The 24,021-nt window shown below is 51.3% G+C and overlaps 1 protein-coding gene across 2 annotated transcripts in view; it reads right to left on the reverse strand.

The window, feature by feature from the left end:
• Positions 1-310: 310 nt before the first annotated feature.
• The window catches only part of LOC122100310 (zinc finger protein OZF-like), a 28,381-nt gene continuing 4,670 nt past the window's right edge, over positions 311-24,021 (reverse strand). Inside the window, exons 1-5 of one of the 2 annotated variants that reach the window (XM_042670671.1) lie at positions 14,562-14,670; positions 3,952-4,078; positions 3,212-3,296; positions 2,662-2,766; positions 311-2,205 (exon numbers count right to left, since the gene is read on the reverse strand). In XM_042670671.1, the coding sequence (XP_042526605.1) occupies positions 867-2,205; positions 2,662-2,766; positions 3,212-3,296; positions 3,952-4,078; positions 14,562-14,564 (1,659 nt within the window). In that variant the 5' untranslated portion in view covers positions 14,565-14,670 and the 3' untranslated portion in view covers positions 311-866. Of the gene's footprint in view, positions 2,206-2,661; positions 2,767-3,211; positions 3,297-3,951; positions 4,079-14,561; positions 14,671-24,021 lie in introns of those variants that run through there. The other variant, XM_042670672.1, reaches the window with a different exon arrangement.

A 24,021-nucleotide genomic window follows, 5' to 3' on the forward strand; every position in this document is an offset into this window, starting at 1 on the left:
GCTTACAAGTTCACGGGATAATGATGTCTTCGCGTAGGTTTTTTTTTTCTTCTTATCTCCAGATAGTTGTACAAAGGGATGTGAGCTCAGCGCATCCGTCCATGTGCACAACGCACCGCCCAGAGTCAAGCCTTCAGTCCTTCGCACCAGCTCTACTTGGGGTCAGGCCTGGCTGCGGGGAATCGTGCTGCTTATGTACATGGAATATGCTTTCTCTATTGCGGTTACAAAATGCTTGACATAAACAACTTAGGTGGAGAACTTATTCTTTTTTTTTTTTTCTTTTTTTTTTCTTTTTTGGGGGGGGGGGTGCGGGTATACAGGCTTAAACTCAGGGCCTGGGCTCTGTCCCCGAGCTCTGGGCGCTGTCCCTGAGCTTATCTTACTCAAGTCTGGCACCCTGTCTCTTGAGCCACAACTCCACTTCTGGTTTTCTGGTGGTTCATTGGAGAAAAAGAGTCTCATGGACTTTCCTGCCCAGGCTGGCTTTAAACCGTGATCCTCAGGTCTCAGCTTCCTGAGGAGCTGAGATTATAGGCGGGAGCCACAAGCACCATCAATCAGGTGTTGGTGTGGGGACAGGACCGCCTGGTGTAGCTCAGGCTGATCTTGAAGTACCACTCCTGCGTGTTCCCCGAGGCTCAGTTTCACAAACACTGGTCCCAGTGGTGAGTGGGCGCCACTGGCGGTGCGAGTCTGGGCTGAGATGAGTGTTTGTGCTGAGCCAGAAGCGAGGAAACCAGGCAGGACGCCGGAGATGCATGCCGAGCACTAGTCTTGCAGCTCCGGTCCTCGGAAAGCGTCCATAATGTCCCCACGACAGACACCCCAGCCGGGGCCGCCTTGGGCACGGGAGCGCGCGCAGGTCATTCCACATTCAAACCGTAGGACATGGTCTCCACGCAGTGTGCCAGCGCCTCGTGCGTCTGCAAGTCACTCAGCGAAAGGAACACCTGTCCGCACTCCTTGCACACGCAGGCCTTCTCCCCACTGTGAGTTCGTGCGTGTCTTCGAACGTTGCTTAGAGTAAAGAAGGCTTTGCCGCACTGCGGGCACACGTAGGGCTTCTCTCCGGTGTGCGTGCGCTCGTGGATTTTTATGTAACTCGAACAACTAAAGGCTTTCCCGCAGTATTTACACACGAAGGGCTTCTCTCCATTGTGAGTCCGTAAGTGTGTTTGGATGTTGCCCAGGAGAAAGAAGGCTTTTCCGCACTGATTGCACGAGTAGGGTTTCTGTCCTGTGTGCGTGATTTTATGCTTGTGAAGGGAACTGGAGTCGCTGAAGGCTTTGCCACACTCGTTACACACGTAGGGCTTCTCCCCACTGTGCGTGCGGTAGTGCTTTTGTGCATCGCTCCACGTGTAGAAGGCTTTCCCGCACTGCATGCACACGTACGGCCGCTCTCCGGTGTGCGTGCGCTCGTGTTTCCGAACGTCGCTCATGGAACAGAAGGCTTTCCCGCACTGCATGCACACGTACGGCCGCTCTCCGGTGTGCGTGCGCTCGTGTTTCCGAACGTCGCTCATCGAGCAGAAGGCTTTCCCGCACTCCATGCACACGTAGGGCTTCTCCCCAGTGTGGGTTCTCTCGTGGATGAGGCAGTGGCTGGACTGCCCGAAGGCTTTGCCACACTGCTTACACACGTAGGGCTTCTCCCCAGTGTGAGTCCTCTCGTGGATCTTAATGTAACCGGAGGAGCTAAAGGCCTTCCCACACTGCTTGCACACGAAGGGTTTCTCGCCCGTGTGAGTCCTCTCATGTCTCCGCACGTCACTCAAAGACAAGAAGGCTTTCCCACACTGTGGGCACGCGTACGGCCTGTCACCCGACTGAGATCGCTCGTGGACTGGGGCGGAACTGGCATGACTGAAGGCATTCCCATACTGATTGTATCCATAGTACCTGTCTCCCGAGTTCGTCCCGTCCTGTTGTTGCAAATACTGAGGGAGAGGATTCGTGTAGTCCTCGAACTTAAAAGGCATGGTGCCGTACTGCTGGTAGTCGAGGGGCTTGTGGTAGGGGTAGGCGTTGAAGGGCATGTTGAGGGATGAGGGACCCATGAGGACGTCGAACACCCGGCTTTTGCTGGGTTCCAAGGCACCCGCTGGCTCCTTGTTCCCAGCGTCACCCGGAATGGGACTGAAGATGTCGCCATATTCGATCTGCTCCGTATTTTCATAGAGACTCTCCAGAACTTGGATTCTGGAAATAAGGAGAAGGACATCAATAGATTCCCCTCTTAAAAATGCCTGGGACAGGGGAAGTTTTACTGGCATGATGTCCTGTTAGGATTTTTTGGATGCGAACAGACTAGATGCGCTACAGAATGGCGAAAGCTCTGACATGCGCAGAACGGTACGAGGGCGGGGACGGGGGTGGGAGGGGGGTGTCTCTGAATTACGTTTCCCAGGAAAGAACTGTGTGCAGGCAGAATCTCTAGTACATAGTACACAGGAAATACAAGGCGGCCAGTGCCTACAGAAATGACCTGAACCAAAGACGCTCACACTTTGAAATAGAATGAATGAGGGATCTCAAAAATAGATCTTGACCCACACACAGAATTCATTTCTGTGCATGTACATGCTCCACCCAAAGCCTGAAATGGGAGTTTTGTACATCTTTAGGGATTCTGTGCATGGAGTGAAGTTTCTGTACCTGAAATCATCAGAGATCTTCACTTTGGGCATGATGTTGCTGTTCCAGATGTTCCCAGCCCCGGAATACGTTGGATTCTGAATTTTCTCATTGAGAATGCTTACTCTGAATGAACATTTGGGGAACAGAACAAAACTTTCAGTGATGAAAACAATTTGATTCTGGGTTAGTATATTTCTGGGGTTTTTCAATCAAACCCATTATTCTTGATCCTTTCTTTTCCTTTTCCTTCTTCTTGGTGGGAAGGGGAGGGGATTCCTATCAGTCCCTTTCTGTGCTCGTTACTCTCAAGGCGGGGTCCCGTGCTTGGGTGTCTTAGCCCGCTCAGACTGTGATTCTCCTGTTTGTGCTCCCCGCTGAGGCAGACGTTAATGGGTGTGTGCTCTGTCTGGCTGAGCTGTAGCCAGTCCACATACTCCGGTGGCTGGCTGGCCTCAGTTCACATTCCCCCAGTCTCTACCCTTCCAAAAAGCTAGGGTGACAGGCACTACGCCTGGCTTTACTTGTAGATCCTTCTGGGACATTGCTTTCTCTTTCAGTGACAAATTACCTTAGATCTGGTTCCGGATTTTCACACACTTCTTCAACCGTCTGATCTTCCTCATCTTCAATGATCTGGCTTTCCTTTTCCTTTTCTAAAATGTACATAGATAGAATCGTTATGAAGGATTGTGACCTCCCAGACAAACTGGTTACTGTTTACTAGGGTTTGTGGTCATAATATAACCACGTCGGACATTATTCCCTTTCCACATTTCAAATCATGGAGCAGGGGCAAGCTCCGGGCCCGGGCGCTATCCCCGAGCATTCTTCCTCAAGGCTAATGTTCTACCACTTTGAGCCACAGCACCACTTTCAGTTTTCTGGTGAGTTATTGGAGAGAAGAATCTCATGGACTTTCCTGCCTGGATTGGCTTTGAACCATGATCCTCAGATCTCACCCTGAGTAGCTAAGATTATAGGCGTGAGCCACAGGTGTCTAGCAAGACATTCTTTTTTGTTGTTGTTGTTGTTGCTGGTCATGGGGCTTGAACTCTGGGCCTGGGCGCTGTCCCTTAGCTCTTCAGCTCAAGGAGAGAGCTCTACCACTTGAGCCACAGCGCCACTTCCGGTTTTCTGGTGGTTTATTGGAGATCAGAGTCTCATGGACTTTCCTGCCTGGGCTGGCTTTGAATCATGATCCTCAGATCTCAGCCTCCTGAGTAGCTAGGATGAGAGGCATGAGCCACAGGTGCCCAGCAAAGACATTCACTTTTGACTGACAGAAAAAGACAGTGCAGTGGTCCTTACCCACGGAGGCCAGGTTCCGGAAGGTCTCCACCATCACGTCTCTGTACAGCTGCTGCTGGGCTGCATCCAGCAGAGCCCACTCCTCCAGGGTGAAGTTGACAAACACGTCATCGAAGGTCACAGACTCCTGAAACGTCACAAGGGCATTTCAAGGATGAGTGAGTAGACCAGCAGTCCTGAGGATCTACGGGCACAGCAGTCCCTCAGCTATTGTGGGAGTTACGCTCCAGAGACCCCCCGCAATAGGTGAAAATCCACAAAATAGCAGCATTTTTAAAAATGTATTTTAAGGCTTTATAATCCATTGGCCCTCTCCTATAAACCTTTCCCACTTTCTTATTACCTTTCCCACATTCTCAAGAACATTTCCTATACTCTCAATCCTTTCCACACTCTTAAATCTACATAATTTTAACAACATTTAAAATTCTATATGGGCACTCACCAGCGAAGTACATGTATCTTTGCCCTGGGCCATAACTTCTATTTCCACTAAAGATAGAGGTGTACCTGATCTCTTCATCCGGGTGAGGAACAGAGTTTTGGGAAGCTGCTGGTGCTTTTTCTTCCGAGTGAGATGGTTTTTGCATAAACCGACATGCTGCTCTTGATGGTATTTGCAAAATGCAAGGAACAAAGCATCTGGGACTCCCGTTCTTCAGCACTCACTCAAGCTCTTTGGCCATTCTCACCAAGCGTTAGGCCAACCTCGCCCTCTTCTCCACCCCATACTTCATTGTGTTCCTCATCCTCTTCTTAACTGGCTGGCTTTGTCTCACCGATGTTAAAAGCGTGTTCAGGCTTATGGCTCTCTTCCCCAATAATGGATTTGAACGTGTCGTTCACGAACCCCTCCACTCCAGCTTTATCCACAGAGGCAGCTTCTCCACGCAGAAACGCTTTTGAGTCCCAACTGTCTGTAATTTGTCACCCCAGCCCCAGCCGGCACTGAGCGCGGTTGGTCTGGTGGGAGAAGCACTCGCCCATCCTGCTTCTGCATCTTCGTCCTCAATCATCCTCATCTTCATCTTCATCTCTTCATCCGTGTTTTCCACAAAACTCTCATAAAGCTTCTTGGCCTTCGTCGGACGGTGCTGGTATCCAGGGAGACCTTCTCCTGCAGTCATTTATTCACAGGCCCAATGCAGGCTCTGTCTCCACAGGGGCCTTACTGCGGGAAGCGACCGCCCTCTTCGCAGTCTTGTTAAAAGTCATCGCTGCCGCTCTCGTCTTTCTTTATGTAGTGAACAGCAGATTTGTTGATTCCCTCCTGACAGCCTACAGCCTCCCCTTAGCAGGTGGAGAAGTTCCACCTTTGCTTTGGAGGTGAGCGTCTTCCTCTGGTGCTTGGGATCCCTGCCAGAAGCCTTAGAAGGCTCAGAACTTTGGGTGGCATTGTAGGGTTGAAATAAACTCAAACTTTCCCAAAAACTTCACAGAAACACAACACTGCACGGCAACACCATGCGCAGCGATCAGACGTCGATGTGAACAAGGAGAGATGCTGAACAAACAGGCACAGTGCCTGAGGGCACAGACTGAAGCTACTGCCCCTGAGCCAATGAGCACCAAGGATACAGAACACAGTGCTGGGATTGGTCGCCTTCCATTCCATCAGCCAATGGTGTGGCGTGTACAATCTCACATTGGCAAACCTGGGCAAGCGGTAGTGGCATACTGCATTTCCATTGTGTTCAGTACAGCATCCATATGCTGGCGAACTACACACTATTTTATTTTAATATTCTTTTAATATGTTTGAATTAACATTTTAGTATTTTATATTGTTTGAAGTTTTAAGGCAAAAATTATTAAAATCACAAATATTATAAAAATACCTATATACCACAAAATCCTGTGATACAGCGGAAACTCCTTGATACAGAATTAGATATATATTTTTATTTTTTATTTTTATTTTTTTGGGTCCGGTCGTGGGGCCTGAACTCTGGGCCTGGGCGCTGTCCCTCAGCTCTTCAGCTCAAGGCTAGCGCTCTACCACTTGAGCCACAGCGCCACTTCCGGCTTTTTTTTCTTTTTGCTTATGTGGTGCTGAGGAATCGAACCCAGGGCCTCAGGCATGCAAGGCAAGCGCTCTACCACTGAGCCACCTTCCCAGCCCTAGATATATATTTTTTAAAACCCATGATATAGATCAGTGAACTGTGACATCGTGAGGAATGACTGTTTCAGCATGTGCTGATTTGACACCGTGTGCTACAAATGATCGCCCCACATCGTGGTCAACGCTCTGGCTCTCTGTCCACACTCACGCCCCCTCACAAAGAGGAGGAACAACCCAGTGGGCACCAGAGAGTGAACCTCACTTGTGTTGAGACAAAACAGATTTTTTTTTGCCATTCCTGGGGTTTGAACTCAGAGCCTGAGCACAGTCCCTGAGCTTCTTTTGCTCAAGGCTAGCGTTTTACCACCCACTTGAGCCACAGCACCACTTTTGGTCTCTGTTTATGTGGTGCTTAGGAATCGAACCCAGGGCCTCATGCACGCAGGGCAAACATCTACCACTGAGCCACCTTCCCAACCCCCCAAATAGGAAGTCTTGAGCACAAATTCTGGCCTTGCCTGCTATCTTGGAACTACTATAGATGGACCTCACCTCTCAGGCAGACTGAGAGGCGGGGCTCAGGGCTCCCCAGCAGTATGTCCACAGGAACCATGTGTATTTCTCTTGCCACTGAATGTTTGCCACACACCCACATGATCATCAGCAGGAGCCTTCCCAGAAAAACTGCAAATACAGTGCGCTGCTCTGACAGGTGCGCTGCGTCAGGGCTTGTTAAAGAGGGAACGGCTTCAATGATCCAAGTGAGAGACAACAACCAAGAAGGTTCCGCCTTGCTTCTCAAAGATCAAAGTGAAATGCTACACAGACTCATAAAAGATAATTCACTACATCAGGCAGCACTCTGTAGTGTTTACTACAGAATGTAAAAGGATAATAAGCAGACAAACCACAACAAATAAATAAACAAGAGGAAGAATGGCAATGTTAAAGGACATAGCCAGGAGCCAGTGGCTCACACCTGTCATCCTAGCTACTCAAGAGGCTGAGCTCTGAGGATCATGGTTCAAAGCCAGCCTGTGCAGGAAAGTCCATGAGACTTTTTTTTTTTTTTTGGGTCCGGTCGTGGGGCCTGAACTCTGGGCCTGGGCGCTGTCCCTCAGCTCTTCAGCTCAAGGCTAAAGCTCTACCACTTGAGCCACAGCCCCACCTCCAGTCTTTTCTGTGTACATGGTACTGAGGAATCGAACGTAGGGCCTCTCGTGCATGCGAGGCGAGCACTCTACCATAGAGCCACCCTCCCAGCCCATGAGACTATCTCCAATAAACAACCAGAAAACCCAAAGTGGTATTATGGCTCAAGTGGTAGAAAAGGACAATACATAGATGATCTTAAAACCAAGTCAAGCCAGATGGTGGTGGCTCATGCCTCAGGAAAGTCTATGAGAAAAGTGGAGCTGTGGTTCAAGTGCTAGAGCCTAGACTAAAAAAGCTCAGGGACAGGGCTGGGAAGGTGGCTCAGTGGTAGAGCGCTTGCCTTGCATGCTCAAGGCCCTGGGTTCGATTCCTCAGCACCGCATAAGCAAAAAGAAAAAAGCCAGAAGTGGCGCTGTGGCTCAAGTGGTAGTGTGCTAGCCTTGAGCTGAAGAGCTGAGGGACAGCGCCCAGGCCCCGAGTTCAGGCCCCACGACCGGACCCAAAAAAAAGCTCAGGGACAGCACCCAGACCCGGATCAAGCCCTCGCACCTGAACAACAACTACAAGGAAGAGAGGTCTCATCTCCAGAAATCCAAGCGAGCTGTCACAGTAATGTTAATAGAAACGTTGTCAATAGGACCAGGCACTTGTGGCTCATTATTGTAATCCTAGCTGCTTAGGAGGCTGAGATCTGAAGGTCACAGTTCAAAGCCAGCCCATGCAGGAAAAATTGTGAGACTCTTTTTTTTTTTCTTTTGTCGGTTGTGGGGTCTGAACTCTGGGCCTGGGCACTATCTCTCAGCTCTTCAGCTCAAGGCTAGCGCTCTACCACTTGAGCCACAGTGCCACTTCCAGATTTTTCTGCTTATGTGGTGCTGAGGAATCGAACCCAGGGCCTCATGCATGCAAGGCAAGCGCTCTACCACTGAGCCCCCTTCCCAGCCCCGTGAGACTCTTATTTCCAATTAAAAACCCCAAAAGCCAGAAGTGTAGTCACACACACACACACAGAGTGAAATGGGTCATTCTCCCCTAGGAATGGCCTGCTTTCAGTCCACAGGAAGTGCATTTCTCTCCTAACTCATTTTCTGTCACTATCACTTAGTACCATTTTCTGAGGTGCAGAAAAGAGTCATAGGGAGAAATTGAAATCAGTACATACTCCAAAAAAGTCATCTTCTTACATTTCAGAAAAATCAAGAAAGGCAAGATAATCTTCAATCAAAAGACAAAAATAGCCAAGTGCTGGTGACTCACGCCTGTCATCCTAGCTACTCAGGAGGCTGAAATCTGAGGCTGGAGGTTCAAGACCAGCCTGGGCAGGAGAGTCCTTGAGACTCTTATCTCCAATGAACCATCAGAAGACTGGAAGTGGTGCCATGGCTTAAAGTGGTAGAGCGCTAGTCTTATTTTTTTTTGCCAGACCTAGGCTTGAACTCTGGGCCGGAGCGCTGTCCCTGACTGAGCCTCTTTGTGCTCAAGTCTAGCACGCTCCCGCTTTGAGCCAGAGTCACTTCTGACCCTTTTTTTTAGTAGCTTATTGGAGATGAGAGTCTCACGGGCTTCCCTGCTCAGGCTGGCTTCGAACCATGATCCTCAGATCTCCTGAATAACTAGGATGGCAGGTATGAGGCGCCAACACCTTAACTCTCATTTTTGAGAGCTGCACACTGGGAAGATCTTCCTGACACTTAGCACTTCTGGTAGGCAAGGAACTAGCACAGTCTGCGGGTTAGGCAGCTGAAATCACTGCTTCCGGAGGCAGCTGGGTAAGGGTCTAAGGGCTAGTCTTAGTGAACGAGCTCAGGGACAGCGCCCAGCCCTGGTTCAAGCCCCATGACAAAAACAGAGCAACACAAACAAACCCAAAACACAAAAGGACAAAATAAAAATCACACAAACTATCAATGAAATAACCCACAGGAATCAACAGAGGAAGCTGATGAAAGTAAAAGAGCTTCTACATTGCAACATCATTACAACTAAACTAACTGCAGGATAACACCCAAGTTACTAAGGTCACTCTTACTAACCACTTAGTCATTTTAAAGACCCATCTGGTCAGGCATCGGTGGCTCACGCTTGTAATCTTAACTACTCAGAAGGCTGAGATCTGATGATCCCAGTTCAGAGCCGAGACGCCTATCTCCAATGAACCAGGAAAAAGCTGGATGTGGAACTGTGGCTCAAGTGGTAGAGTGCTACCTTCAAGCACAAAAGCTAAGGGACAGTGTCCAAGTCCCAACTTTAAACCCCCAAAACAGCACAAAAACAAAAACAATGTCCAGGCTCTGAGTTCAAGCCTTAAAAGTGACACAAAAAACAACCAAACCAAAATTTTTTTTCAAAAATATAAACAAAAAAACTCTGCAAATTCCTAAGAACAACAATAATAATCAAACCAAACCCAAACAAAACAAAAAAACACCAACCCTCTGGGAATTAATAAGGAACTGCAGCAAGTTTGTACAAGGCTGTTAGAACACACAAAAGACTATTATTTCAACCAGGCACCAGGCCCACATCTATTACCCCAGCTGCTTTGAGTATAAGACCATGCCAGGTAAAGTTACCAAGACGCTACCTCAAAGACAAAGTACAAGCTGTCACTGGTAGCACAGGCCTGTAATTCTAGCTGCTCAGGAGGCTGAGACCTGGAAGACGGCATTTGAAGCCAGATCGGGCAGAAAAGTGTGTGAGAAGTCATCTCCAGTTAACCAGCAAAATGCCAAACTGGAGGAGTGGCTTGAACAGGAAGCAGAATGAATGCCAGGTCCCTGTTCAAGGGGGAGGGGAGAGGAACATATAAACTGAACCTAGAGGCGTAACTACTCCAGGCTATGTGTCTACTGTGAGGCCCTGGGTCCAATTACCAAGTACTTAAAAAAAAAAAATCGTCATTGTTTTCTATATCAATGACAAAGCCAGAATGTACAGTTTAAACTGTCACATTTACACAGCCCAAGCAGAGAGAGACGGACATTGCCTGTGACAGGGAAGATCGCGCAGTGGTGAATGTCTATAATCTCAGCATTTGTGAGGCCAAGCCATTCAGGACTTTGAGGCCAGTCTGAGCTACAACAAAGACCCTATCTCAAAAACCAACAAAAACACTGTGTAGTCAGACTGGTGTGACTCACGCCAGTAATCCCAGCTACTCAGGAGACTAAGATCTGAGGATTATGGTTCAAAGCCAGCCAGGGTAAGAAAGACCGTGAGACCCTTTCTTTTCTTTTCTTTTGGGGGGTCTGGTCGTGGGGCCTGAACTCTGGGCCTGGGCGCTGTTCCTTGGCTCTTCAGCTCAAGGTTAGCGCTCTACCACTTGAGCCACAGCGCCACTTCCGGCTTTTTTTTCTTTTTGCTTATGTGGTGCTGAGGAATCGAACCCAGGGCCTCAGGCATGCGAGGCAAGTGCTCTATCACTGAGCCACCTTCCCAGCCCCTGACCATGAGACTCTTATCTCCAACTAACTACCAAAAAGCTGAAGTGGAGCTGTGGCTTAAGTGGTAGAACACTAGTGTTGGGTGAAAAAAGCTCAGGAGACAGTGCCTAGGCCCTGAGTTCAAGCCACAAAACCCCTGCCCCAAAACACACAATGAGCCCCAACACCAAAGATAAAGAACATTCCCTCTATTAATGTTGAGTGTAGAGGCCATCAGTAAGAGGAAGAAAGCTAAATTAACAAAAATAAATAAATTACCATCATTCTCTGTGTTGGCAAGTCTCACAAGAAACATATACCTATGAAAACTCAGAGGATAACTCATCCACTCCACTGTCAGCACTTTCCTGCTGCATCTGAGTGATGCGCATGTACAGACCAGACACTTTTTCTCCATCCAGTAAAACAATGCAGGAAGCCACGGCGCGGGGGGGGGGGGGGGGGGGGGGATAGGGGCACCCCCAGTGGCATTGTCAGGCCTAGACCTGATTTAGTGGTGGTGCACTCAGCACTGGGTTTAATCCCAAGCACTGCAAAGGGAAGATTAAAAGAAAGAAAGAAAGCCAAACAGCAACAAAACCCTAACAGAAAACCCTGAAAGAACACCCCACCCCACCCCCAACTCCCACCAGAAAAGAAGACTGGCTCTCTACCACTTGATCCACAGCTCCACTGCAGCCTGTCTTGTTAGCGATTAAGGAGGAAGGAGGGAGCTAGCCATCTGAAGCTGTAATGTGGAAGTAAACGTTGATGGTTTTTTTGAAACAATACTCCAGAATAGAAACTGGTTTAGGGTAGAGAAGCCGTGCTGATCCTATCAGTAAGAACCCTAAGCAATTACAGGTTCTCTATCCAGGATGGGGGGTGGGGCTGAGGTCACCCAGGGGAGACCCTGAGGCTCAGAGGGGGTCCTCTCTCAGAGTAAAGCACATTCCTGAGCCAGGGCTCAGAGGCCTCCTGCCCCCCCCCCCAGTCAGTCAGGAAGTGGGGGAAACCTGAGCAGCCAGGACATTCAATTCCACCCTCCAGGCCTCCTCGTGTCCCCGGCTCCCCACACCAAGGCGATCAGGTTCCATCCCGCACAGCCTCCATTCTGAGGCAGCTAAACGTTTTTTGGACGTTTTTTTTTTTTTTTTGGCCAGTCCTGGGGCTTGAACTCAGGGCCTGGGTGCTGTCCCTGAGCTTCTTTTGCTCAAGGCTAAGTGCTCTACCATTTGAGCCACAGCACCATTTCTGGCTTTTTCTGTGCATGTGGTACTGAGGAATCGAACCCGGGCCTTCGTGCATGCTAGGCAAGCGCGCTACCACTGAGCCACCTTCCCAGCCCTCGGGCATCATTTTTTTGATACAAATTGCCTGGTGGTGCCAACCCATTCTCCACCAACAACCAGGTATGCAGTCCCTCAACGACAACACTACCCAGGGGAGCAGACACCCCTCAAGTTATGAACTCTGGCCCAGCACACCACAGCAAGATGCGAGTCAGAAGCCTGTGTTTTTGGTGACTGGCCACCATTCCTGTCCTGAAATGACAGATGTGAGTCTGTTCACAGCATGCATTCAGGAAGGCACCGCCTGAAAGGTGTTTATGATCAAGAACCAAATACACTTTTATTGTGGGCTAAAACAATTTTTAAAACACTACAGGCCTAAATAAATGGTGAATTCCAGAGAACAGTTTCTCTATCGGGCAGAACTCAAAGGTGTCTTCCTCCCACCAGCCACAAAGACCTGCAGGCTGGGGACAAATGACTTTCTAATCCAACGAGGGGGATGAAGAGGCAAACAGATCAAATGTTAAATTTTATCCAGCACTGTAACCTTTGAAAATACCGGTGAATCTTTCTTCCCACTGCTGGGGAACCAACCCTGGGCCCCAAGAATGCTATCGCTGAGCCGCACCCCAGACCAAAGGTGGTAATTAACACCAACCCGCAATCCTTTGTGATCTGGCGAAACTGCCTAAAGCGAAGAAACACCTGCCCATTAAACCTACGTTTGGCCCCCTTGTTCCTGTGTGTGTGTGTGTGTGTGTGTGTGTGTGTGTGTGTGTGTGTGTGTGTGTGTGTGTGTGTGTGTGTGTGTGTGTGTGTGTGTGTGTGTGTGTGTGTGTGTGTGTGTGTGTGTGTGTGTGTGTGTGTGTGTGTGTGTGTGTGAAAGAGACAGACAGACAGAGAGCTTGCACCAGTGTTAGAGCTAGAACTCACAACCTGGGCTCTGTCCCAGAGCTTTTTTTGTTCAAGGCTGGCAGGCACCATATCACTTGAGCCTCAACTCTATCTACTTCCTGGCTTTTTGGTGGGTAATTGAAGATTAAGTGTCTCACAGCCTTTCCTGCCCAGGCTGGCTTTGAAACATGATCCTCAGATCTCAGCCTCCTGAGTAGCTAAGATTACAGACTGAGCCACCCTGGCGCCTGGCTGTCTCTCTTTTTTAACCACTGCAAGACCAGACTCAGCCGAATGGGCTAAATCCCCAGGTTATGTCTACCCCCGTCCTCTTAAAAAAAAAAAAAAAGATCAGCACAGATCATCAACAGAAATTAAAGCACAACCGAGTAAGTGCAAGTTTCTCCCCTCCCTTGCCCAGCACACCTCATTGTCCCCAGCAGAACAGGGAGACCCTCAAGGGTTACTTTCTGAGGCTGCCCCCATCCCCCATCCTCTTTTCTAGACAAGAAAAGCCCTTTTTCTGCCTCACCCCGAGCTGCCCGCACATCTGACACTTGTGGTTTGCCGGCAGAGGCAGATTAGCTTCAGAGAAAGAATCCCGCCCCCCTCCCGCCCACCCCCAGCATCTCCCACAGGCCCGGGGGGAGGGGGGGGCAGTCCGTCTGTAGTTAGAACTTCTCAAAGGCGGAGAGGAAAAAATACAAACAAAAAACCTAATCAGACTAAGTCGGCCGGGGCCGGGGCGTTCGGGGCCGGGGCGTCCGGGGCGTCCGGGGCGTCCGGGGCCGGGGCGTCCGGGGCCGGGGCGTCCGGGGCCGGGGCGTCCGGGGCGTTCGGGGCCGGGGCGTCCGGGGCCGGGGCGTCCGGGGCGTCCGGGGCGTCCGGGGCCGGGGCGTCCGGGGCCGGGGCGTCCGGGGCGTCCGGGGCGTCCGGGGCGTCCGGGGCCGGGGCGTCCGGGGCGTCCGGGGCGTCCGGGGCCGGGGCGTCCGGGGCGTCCGGGGCGTCCGGGGCGTCCGGGGCCGGGGCGTCCGGGGCCGGGGCGTCCGGGGCCCCGCGCACCCCGGACGGCGACCTTGAACCTGTGCCGGTCCCTTCCCCCCCAAAATCTGCACCGTCACCACTTCGACCCCCCCGCCCCGCGTGTCGCGATCAGCCCACGGGGCGCCTCGCCGCGGCCCCCTCCTCCTGTGCACCCCAACGCCCACGACAGCTGAAGCACGCCTAACCACAAGTTTCCTGCGCGCCCCGGGCCGCCGCCCGCCGCCGCGGCGTGACGGGCCCCGCGCCCGCCGTCCTCCCCGCCCCCTCCCCCGTCCCCTCCCCCTCCCCGCCCCTCCCCCCTCTCCCCCTCCCCCGCCCCCTCCCCCTCTCCCCCCTCTCCCCCCTTTTCTCGCAGTCCTCGCTTTACCACTTTTACTTTTTCCGCGCGTGTGCGTGCGTGTCCCCGGGCCCGGCCGTGCGGGAGACGCCGGGCACTCGGTGTGTGCGGGGGGGGGGGGCCCACGCCCGCGACCCCCGCGGGCCGGACACGCGGGCCCGGGCGGGCGTCTCCCCAAGCCCCCCCAGCCCCACCCCGCGGGCAGCCGGGGCACAAGCCGTCGAGGCCCCAGCAGGTGCGGGGCCCGCGGGGCCGGGGACCCGGGGCGGGGGGCGCGCCGGGCCGGTCCCCCCGCCCCCCGCGGACCCCGCGACGCCCCCCCCGCCGAGGCCCTGCCCCCCCACAGCCGGGCCCTCACCACCCCTCCGGACACCCCTCGGGGTCCGGCCCCCGCTCACCATGGCCGCCTCCGTGGGGTCCCCCCTCGCGGATAACGCAGTTCGTCGAAAGACCACACGGACCGGTGACGAGACACCCGAACCCCCTCACAGGAGCAGAGACCGTGAATATGGCCGCGCTAAACAGGAAGTTCCGAGGATTTGGAGGCGCCCCGCGCCCCTGGCCACGCCCCCGGCGCCCGTGATTGGCTCCGGGGCCCGAGTCCCGCCCCCGAGCCCTGAGTGACGGGGGGAGCCATCCTCTACCTGGCCGGGGCGCGATGCATAATGAGCGTCCCCGGCCGGCTGCGGCGGGGAGGGCGGGGCGGGGACGTGTCACGGCCTGACAGATAATTACAGGTGAGCAGAACCGGCTTTCGGCGAGGACACCTGCTCCCGGGCCTCCTCCGGCGCTCCCCGGCTCTCCTCCCCCCGAACAGCCGGGCCCCAACTGTGTCCTAAGTGTGTGTGTGGGGGGGGAACTTGTGACTTGAGACCAGGCCGGGCCTGGCTGGCGTGGGCACACACTGGAGGAATCGGGGTGCGGCTTCCTGCCCCCCCCCCCCCCGGCTTCTTCCAAGTTGACCTCCCAGTTTTATCATGGTGGATGCGCGGAGGAAGCGCCTGCCCCGCGCGCACCGGGCCCGGAGACGCGGCCTCCAGGGCTGGGCCGCGGCAGGTGCCCGCTAAGGTGCCCCGACGCCGGGCGCACAGGCCCCGAGTCCGGCTGTCATTCCTGCGCAGGCCGGCCCGGGCACGCCGGTGGTGCACGCAATGCGCGCCAGTACAGTCTGTTTGCGGGTACGCTGCCCAGAGCAAGGATCCTCAGGCCGCAAGTCACCACCACGCAAGGGACGGGGCCTGAGCCTCGCCGCGCGGGCACCCTGCTTTCCCGGGTGGCTGCCCGCTGCCCCTGCCCCCGGCAGCCAGCTAAGGTCCCTCCCATCAGGCCTTCACCTGACAGAGTACCCACCCACTGCGATCAAGCTGCGGAAGCCAATTCTTCGGATGGCAAAAGCAGAATGGGCTCTGATTTTCTTTTCTTTTGTCGGGTGTGGGGCTTGAACTCGGGGCCTGGGCGCTGTCCCTCAGCTCTTCAGCTCAAGGCCAGCGCTCTACCACTTGAGCCACTAGAAAACCAGAAGTGGCGCTGCGGCTCAAGTGGTAGAGCGCAGGGACAGCGCCCAAGCCCCACCTTCAAAGCCCCAGGACCGACAAAAAAAAAAGTGAAGGTGTTGACAAACTTATTGGCACGTGATCCAACCGGTCTGAAAAACAGTAGGGCAGTGTGACCTCTGGCCTTCCCCCTTTCACTGGATCCCGCCAGTCTCCCTGGCTGTCACCGGGCCCCTGGGTCTGGGGGTCTTGCATGGTGTGTTTACCTTTCCAGCACTGCATCTCCACTTCTCCCCACCACCAAGTGTTCTGATGGTCCCCACAGTCAATCCTAAACATTTTAGAATCTCTACGCCTCTTCCACTAGTGTATTCAGCCCAGGTTGAACCCTCCTGAGGCTGGTCCCTCTCCACCCAAGTATCCATTTAAAATTGTGTTATAGATTAGCACTGGTGGCTCGCGCCTGTAACCCTAGCTACTCAGGATCCTGAGACTTGAGGATCACCATTCAAAGGCAAGTGGGGCAGAAGAGTATGTGAGACATTATTATTGTTGCTGTTGCAGGTCATGGGGCTTGAACTCAAAGCTTGGATGCCATCCCTGAGTTTCTTTTTGCTCAAGGCTAGTACTCTATCACTTTAAGCCACAGAGCTATTTAGGATCTTCTGGTGGTTCAGGGACTTTCCTGCCTGGGCTGGCTTTGAACCACAATCCTTAGACCCCAGCCTCCTGAGTAGCTGGGATTACAGGCATGAGCCACCAGCACCCTGCTTTCACTTGGGATTTAAGTCAAAGGAGAGGTGTGACTTAAGGGGAGAGAATGCCAGCCTTGATTGGAAAAAAAGCTCAGGGACAGTGCCCAGGTCCTGAGTTCAAGCCCCACGAACAGCAAAATATTACAATAACAATAATGCTGAGTGCTGGTGGCTCCTGCCTGTAATCTTATCTACTCAGGAGGCTGAGATCTGAGGATCACAGTTCAAAGCCAGCCCAGGCAGAAAAGTCCCCAAGATTCTTATTGCCAATGAACCACCAAAAAACCGACAGTGGTGCTGTAGAATGGTCTCTTTGAACAAAAGAGCTCAGGAACACCACCTAGGCCCTGAGTACAAACCCAATGAACAAGAATACTAGTAGTAGCCGGGGCCCGGTGGCTCACGCCTATAATGCTAGCTACTCAGGAGGCTGAGATCTGAAGATCGCAGTTCAAAGCCAGCCCAGGCAGGAAAGTCCATGAAACTCTTTTTTTTTTTTTTGCCGGTTGTGGGGCCTGAACTCTGGGCCTGGGTGCTGTCCCTCAGCACTGAACCACAGTGCCACTTCTGGCTTTTTCTGTTTATGTGTTGCTGAGGGATCAAACCCAGAGCTCCATGCATGCAAGGCAAGCACTCTACCACTGAGCCACCTTCCCAGCCCAATGAAACCCTTATCTCCAATAAACCACCAGAAAACCAGAAGTGGTGCTGTAGCACAAGTGGTAGAGCACTAGCCTTGAGCTGAAGAGCTGAGGGACAGCGCTCAGGCCCAGAGTTCAAGCCCCACGACCGACAAAAAAAAAAAAAAAAAATACTAGTTTGGGAATGTGGCTTAGTGGTAGAGTGCTTGCCTAGCATGCATGAAGTCCTGGTTTGATTCCTCAGTACCACATAAACTTAAAAAAAGCCAGAAGTGGTGCTATGGTTCCAGTGGTAGAGTGCTGGCCTTGAGCAAAAGAAGCTCAGGATCAGCGCCCAGGCCCTGAGTTCAAGGCCAAGGACTGACAAAAAAAAAAAAAAAGAATACTAGTAGCAGAGAGGCAAGAGAGCAAGAGACAGATACAAAAAGAGACAGAAAGCAAGACAGACAGAAAAAAAAATAGAAAGACAGATGGACAAAGAAAACAAAAATTTCCAGTTCTGGGGCTTGAACTCAGGGTCTGGGCGCTGCTCCTGAGGTTTTTTTGCTCAAGGCTAGCGCTCCACCACTTTGAGCTACAGTGCCACTTCTTGTTTTCTGGTGGTTAATTGGAAATAAGAGTCTTAAGGAAAACAAAGGAGGAGGCTGCAATGCTTGATAAGAAATGTACTCATTATCTTGCCTATGTAATTGTAACCCCTCTGTACAGTATGTTCACAAAAAATTAAAATTAAAAAAAAAAAAAGAGTCTTAATGAGTTTTCTGCTCTGCCTGGCTTCAAAATGTGATCAAATCTCAGCCTCCCGAGTAGTTTGGATTATAGGCATAAGCCAGTGCTCAGTTTAGGAATACTATTCTTTTTTCTTTTTTTTTTTTTGCCAGTCCTAGAGCTTGAACTCAGGGCCTGGGTACTGTCCCTGAGCTTCTTTTGCATAAGGCAAAAGCCACAGCACCACTTTGGGCTTTTTCTGTTTATGTGGTGCTGAGGAATTGAATCTAGGGCTTCATGCATGCTAGGAGAGCACTCTAACCACTAAGCTACCTTCCCAGCCCAGGAATGCTATACTTAATACCAGCAGACCCTCTGAATTATGCTGGGTTTGGCCCTCAGCTAAAATTTCCTTTTTTTTTCCCCCAGTACTGGTGTTTGAACTCAGGGCCTTGTACATAAGGGCACTCTACTCTTTTTGCTCAAGATTAGCATCTACCACTTGAGCCACAACTTCTGACTTTTTGGTGGCAAATTGAAAAGCCTCATGAACCTTCCTGCCAGCACTGGCTCTGAACCATGATTCTCAGATCCCAGCCTCCTGAGAAGCTAGGATTGCAAGTGTGAACCACAGGCATCCAGTTCTTGAACTTCTTTTTTTGGTCAGTTGTGGGGCTTGAACTCTGGGCCTCGGCGCTGTCTCAGCTCTTCAGCTCAAGGCGAGCGCTCTACCACTTAATGATGGTGCAATGGTGTGTTTTCTCGTTTTCTGGTGATTAACTGGAGAGAAGCGTCTCACAGACTTTCCTGCCTGGGCTGGCTTTGAACTGTGACCCTCAGATCTCAAACTCCTGATTACCTGGGCGTGAGCCACCAGCACCTGGCTTATTTTTTTTTTATTGTCAGTTATAGGGCTTCCTTTGTTTAAGGCTAGCACTTCACTACTGAGTCACAGCACCACTTCAGTTTTTCAGCCGATTCACTGGGTTAGGAATGTGTCTTCGTGGTAGAATGCTTGCCTAGCATGCATGAAGCCCTGGGTTCAATTCCTCAGCAACACATAAACAGAAAAAGCCTGAAGTAGTGCTGTGGCTCAAGTGGTAGAGTGCTAGCCTTGAGCAAAAAAAGCTCAGGGACAGCGCCCAGGCACTGAGTTCAAGCCCCACGACTGGCAAAAAAATAGTCTCACAGATATCTTCTGCCCAGCTACAATCACTGCTGCGAGCTGCCAGTGCCCGGCCTGAGTCTGTCTATTCTCATACGCTCAGACTAAGGAAAGCCTTTTTTTTTTTTTTTGGTCAGTGGTGGGGCCTGAACGCTGGGCCTGAGCGGTCTCTCAGCTCTTCAGCTCCAGGCTAGTACCCTACCACATCAGGCTTTTTCTGCTTATGTGGTGCTGAGGAATTGAACCCTGGGCCTCATGCATGGGAAGCAAGCGCTCTACCACTGAGCCACCTTCCCAGTCCCTAAGGAAAGTCTTTTCCTGAGTCATGCGAGTCCATTTAACCACCTTAGCGAACATGACAGGAAGGGACTCAATGGGAACTTGCCAAGGGTGCTGAGTTGGGCAAAAACATGAGCGCCCCGCGTGCCTAATTCTTTGGCATCTGATGGCAGCACTGAACGTGTGGAATGGGACACGAACTCCCAAGTTGTGTCTGAATGCATTGGAATTGCTGGGCCCGTGGAGGAGGGCAGAGGTGGAGGACGGCTTGTGGCATGCTAAGAATGGGGTCCTTTGCAGCCACGGGTGTGCTGGGGGAGGGGTCAGCGTCCTGGCTTCCTTGTGAGTTGGTGAAGGGACTAGAAGGGAAATAGAAGAAGTGTGGTAGGTGGTTCAGGGCACAAAGGTGACGTAATAGAAGGTGGAGAGCAGGTTGTCCGGAATGCAAAGGGTGGTAACCATAGTGACAGCAGGCCGTGGAGCTGGAGAGCCGGAGGAAGAGGTTCACAGGGAGGTAGCTGGCGCTGGCCTCAAACAGAAGCTGTGATAAGGGCCTTCTTGGCACTTTGAGCAGGTGCGTCAACGGGGAAGGCGGAAGGGAGCTGCAGGAGCTGCCGTTGAGCCTCGAAGGATAAATTCAGTGATGGCATTTCAATCCTGCCTGGGCAGACAAGCTGTATCTGGTGAGATTAGAGACAGAACTAAGGCACGGCTGTGAAAACAAGTTCTGCCTGGGCTGGCTTCGAACTGGGATCATCAGATCTCTGCCTCTTAAGGAACTAGAATTACAGGTGTGAGCCACCTGTGCCCGGCTTCTTTAGTAGGTTTACAACCATTCTTTTTTTTTTTTTTTTTTTGTCGGTCGTGGGGCCTGAGCTCTGGGCCTGGGCGCTGTCCCTCAGCTCTTCAGCTCAAGGCGAGTGCTCTACCTCCTGAGCTACAGCGCCACTTCTGGCCTTTTCTGCTTATGTGGTGCTGAGGAATTGAACCCAAGGGCCTCATGCATGCAAGGCAAGCGCTCTACCACTGAGCCCCCTTCCCAGCCCTCTCTTTTTTTTTTTTGTTTTGGTACTAGTCTAGGGGCTTGACCTCAGGGCCTCACATTCTTGCTTGGCTTTTTTGTTCAAGGCTGGTGCTCTACTACTTGAGCCACAGCTCCTCTTCTGGCTTTTTGCTGGTTAACTGGAGATAAAAGGCTCAAGGCCTCCCCACCTCCCGCCCTCCTCCTCCAGGACTGGCTTCAAACCGCAAGCTTCAGATCTCAGCCCTCCAGTTCTAGGCTTGTTCCTGGGTATATGGTTATGGTCTTAGCTACTCATGGGGCTCAAGCTGAATAGTTGTGACTTCCAGCTTGGGACAGACAGGCAATTTAGGATGACCCCGAGACTGTGGTTACAGTTGCTCAGTGGCCAGTTTTCACCTCCTTAAGATATCCCCTGCTACCCTAACGGATGCTTGGAGCCTTATCAGTTCATGCCACCTTGCACGGCTCAGAAGATGCGCAGAGATGCGACTTCAGACCCAGCAGCAAGATGTTACCTCATCAAACCACAGACTGTCCGCACTGCCACCCCTGAAACATCACTTTCCCACAGATCCACCATAAAAGGTCTCAAGTCTGTTAGCAGAAGGAATCTAGCTATTTGCTATAGACTACTGCTGGAGGTTTGGTGGGAAAAAACCTATGCTGTGGCCTGGTTCCTCTCCCATCTCTTTGGGACTTTTTCAGTCTAACGCATGTCACAAAACAAAGCACAACAATAAATTGTGTTACCTGTTAATTACCCACCCTCACCCCACACACATACACACCCCTAGACTTATTTTGCTCCTTGACTGGCACTCTACCAATTGAGCCATGCCTCCAAAATCCATTTTTAAAAGTCTCATAGATACTCCTGCCCCAGTTGGCTTCCAGAGTAGCTATGATTATAGGCGCAAGCTACCAGTGCCTGTTTGTTTGTTTTTTTGTCAGACGTGGGGCTTGAACTCTGAGCCTGGGCACTGTCCCTCAGGTCTTCAGCTCAAGGCTAGTGCTTTACCACTTGAGCCACAGCGCCACTTCTGGTTTTCTAGTGGTTTGAGATGAGTCACAGGGACTTTCCTGCCCAGGCTGGCTTTGAACCGTGATCCTCAAGATCTTTTTTTTTTTTTTGGGGGGGTCTGGTCGTGGACCTGAACTCTGGGCCTGGGCGCTGTCCCTCAGCTCTTCAGTTCAAGGCTAGCACTCTACCACTTGAGCCACAGTGCCACTTCCAGCTTTTTTTTTTTCCTGCTTATGTGGTGCTAAGGAATCAAACCCAGGGCCTCATGCATGCAAGGGAAGTGCTCTACCACTGAGCCACCTTCCCAGCCCCTGATCCTCAGATCTTAAACTCCTGAGTAGCTAAGATTACAGGTGTGCACCACTGGTGCATGGCCCTGGTTTCTTTTAAACTTTTAAAATGTTAATATCTTATATATCAACTTAATGTTTTTTTCTTGCCAGTTCTGAGGTTTGAACTCAGGGCCTGGGACTGTCCCTGAGCTTCTTTTGCTCAAGGCTAGTGCTCTACCACTTGAGCCACAGCACCATTTCCAGCCTTTTCTGTGTATGTGGTACTGAGAAATGGAACTCAGGGCTTCATGCATGCTAGTCAGGCACTCTACCATGAAGCCACATTCTCAGCCCTTAAATTATTTTATAAAGACTAACTCAAATTTCATCAAAATAGGTAAGAATGTTTTTTCTTTTTTCTTTTTTGTCAGTTGTGGGTCCTGAACTCTGGGTCTGGGCGCTGTCCCTCAGCTCTTCAGCTCAAGGCTAGCACCTACCAATTGAGCCATAGTGCCACTTCCATGTTTTTCGGCTTACGTGGTGCTGAGGAATCGGACACAGGGCCTCAGCAGGCTGAGATCTGAGGATCCTGGTTCAAAGCCAGCCTGAATTGAAAAGTCACCGTGAGACTCTTATCTACAATTAACCACCAGAAAACCAGAAGAGGCACTGTGGCTCAAAGTGGTAGAGAACTATCCTTAAGCAAAAAGCTCAGGGACAGCACCCAGACCCTGAATTCAAGCCAGCTAGTAAGGAGGTGGAGATCTGAGGATCTGTTGGAAGCCAGCCCAGGCAGGAAAGTTCATGAGACTCTTACCTTCAATTAACCACCAAAATGTGATAAATGAGGGTATGGCTCAAGTGGGAGAGTGCTAGATTTGAGTAAAGAAAGCTACGGGACAATGCCCACCAGCTCCTGAGCCCAAGCCCCAGGAGCTGCACACAAAGAACAAAAACAAAGCAGAAAGACCCCATGAGCCTGTGAGGCCTAAGGAGTAATAAAGGCGGCAGGAATTGGTGACCCAGAAAAACCAATGGTAGTGAGCAGAGTCAATGCAAGAGAAAGGCTGTGTGGAAGAAGAAGGTCATAGGGGTGGGCTTCTCAAGGTCACACTCACCACCACATACTGGGGAAACAAGCAACAAGATTTAGTGTTTCCCTTACAGACTTTCAGTAATCTTCAGTCTAATCCTTTGTCATTTTCCTGTTTGTTCCTTTTAGAATGTTTACTTTATGCTACTGTATGTTTATGCTGCTGTGTGTTTTGGGGGGGAGGTTAGTTGTGGGGCTTGAACTTGGGGCCTGGGTGCTGTCCCTGAGCTGAGCTCTTTTTGCTCAAGGCCAGCACTTCCACAGCACTTGGAGCTACAGCTCCACTACTGTTTTCTGGGAGATGAGTCTCACAGACTTTTCCTGCCCAGGCTGGCTTTGAACTGTGATCCTCAGATCTTTTTTTGGGAAAACACAAACCTAATCTAGTGTATGATCATGATGGCATATTGGGATATGTCTTAGTAAATGAAAATACATAAAACTCTTTTCTTTTTTTTTGTCATCATGAGGCTTGAACTCAAGGCCTGGGCGCTGTCCCTCAGCTCTTCAGTTCAAGGCAAAAGCTCTACCACTTGAGCCACAGCTCCACTTCCAGTTTTCTGGTGGCTAACTGGAAATAAGAGGCTCACAGACTTTCCTTCTCCAGCTGGCTTTGAACCACAATCCTCAGATCTCAGCCTCCTGAGTAGCTAGGATTACAGGTAGAAGCCACCAGGGCCTGGCTGAAACTCTTTTCTTATATTTCCTTTGTACGCTTTTCAAAATGCTGGACAGGCACTCTATATAATAATCACCGGAGCCACACCCTGAAGTGCTTTTAACTTCAGGTTCTGGTCCAGAGCCAGCCTCGGCAGTGATCCTCCTACCTATGCCCCTCATCTCATCTACCTGACATGCCAGGGATGTGCCTTCAGGCCTAGACCGTTTTGCTGAGATGGAGTCCCAACTGACCCTGATTGCTGCCTCTTGAGAAGTCGAGATCTCTCCTGGTTTGGTTCGTTTTTTTTTGTTTGTTTGTTTGGTTTTTTTTGGTTGGTTGTGGGTCTTGAACACTGGGCCTGAGCGCTGTCCCTCAGCTCTTCAGCTCAAGGCTAGCGCTCTACCTGAGCTCTACCACTTGAGCTACAGCGCCACTTCTGAGTTTCACGGACTTTCCTGCCGGGGCTGGCTTTGAACTGCGATCCTCAGATCTCAGCCTCCTGAGTAGCTGGGATGCCAGGGCGGGAGCCACTGGCGCCCGGCTTTGGTTCCATTCTTATATATAGGAGACTGTTAAGTTGCTATCATTTCAAAACACCTTGATACCCTCAAAAGATGGGAAACTACAAAGTAAAAAAGAATGTTCGATAAAACTTTTGAAATATTCAAGTTGCAAGATGGCTTCTAAAATTATTTTGACAGTTTTTTGTTTTTTTTTTGGTCCGGTCACGGGGCCTGAACTCTGGG

This window comes from Dipodomys spectabilis, unplaced genomic scaffold (genome assembly GCF_019054845.1).
Source record: "Dipodomys spectabilis isolate Male_0828 unplaced genomic scaffold, ASM1905484v1 ptg000573l, whole genome shotgun sequence".
NCBI classification, from domain to species: Eukaryota; Metazoa; Chordata; class Mammalia; order Rodentia; family Heteromyidae; genus Dipodomys; species Dipodomys spectabilis.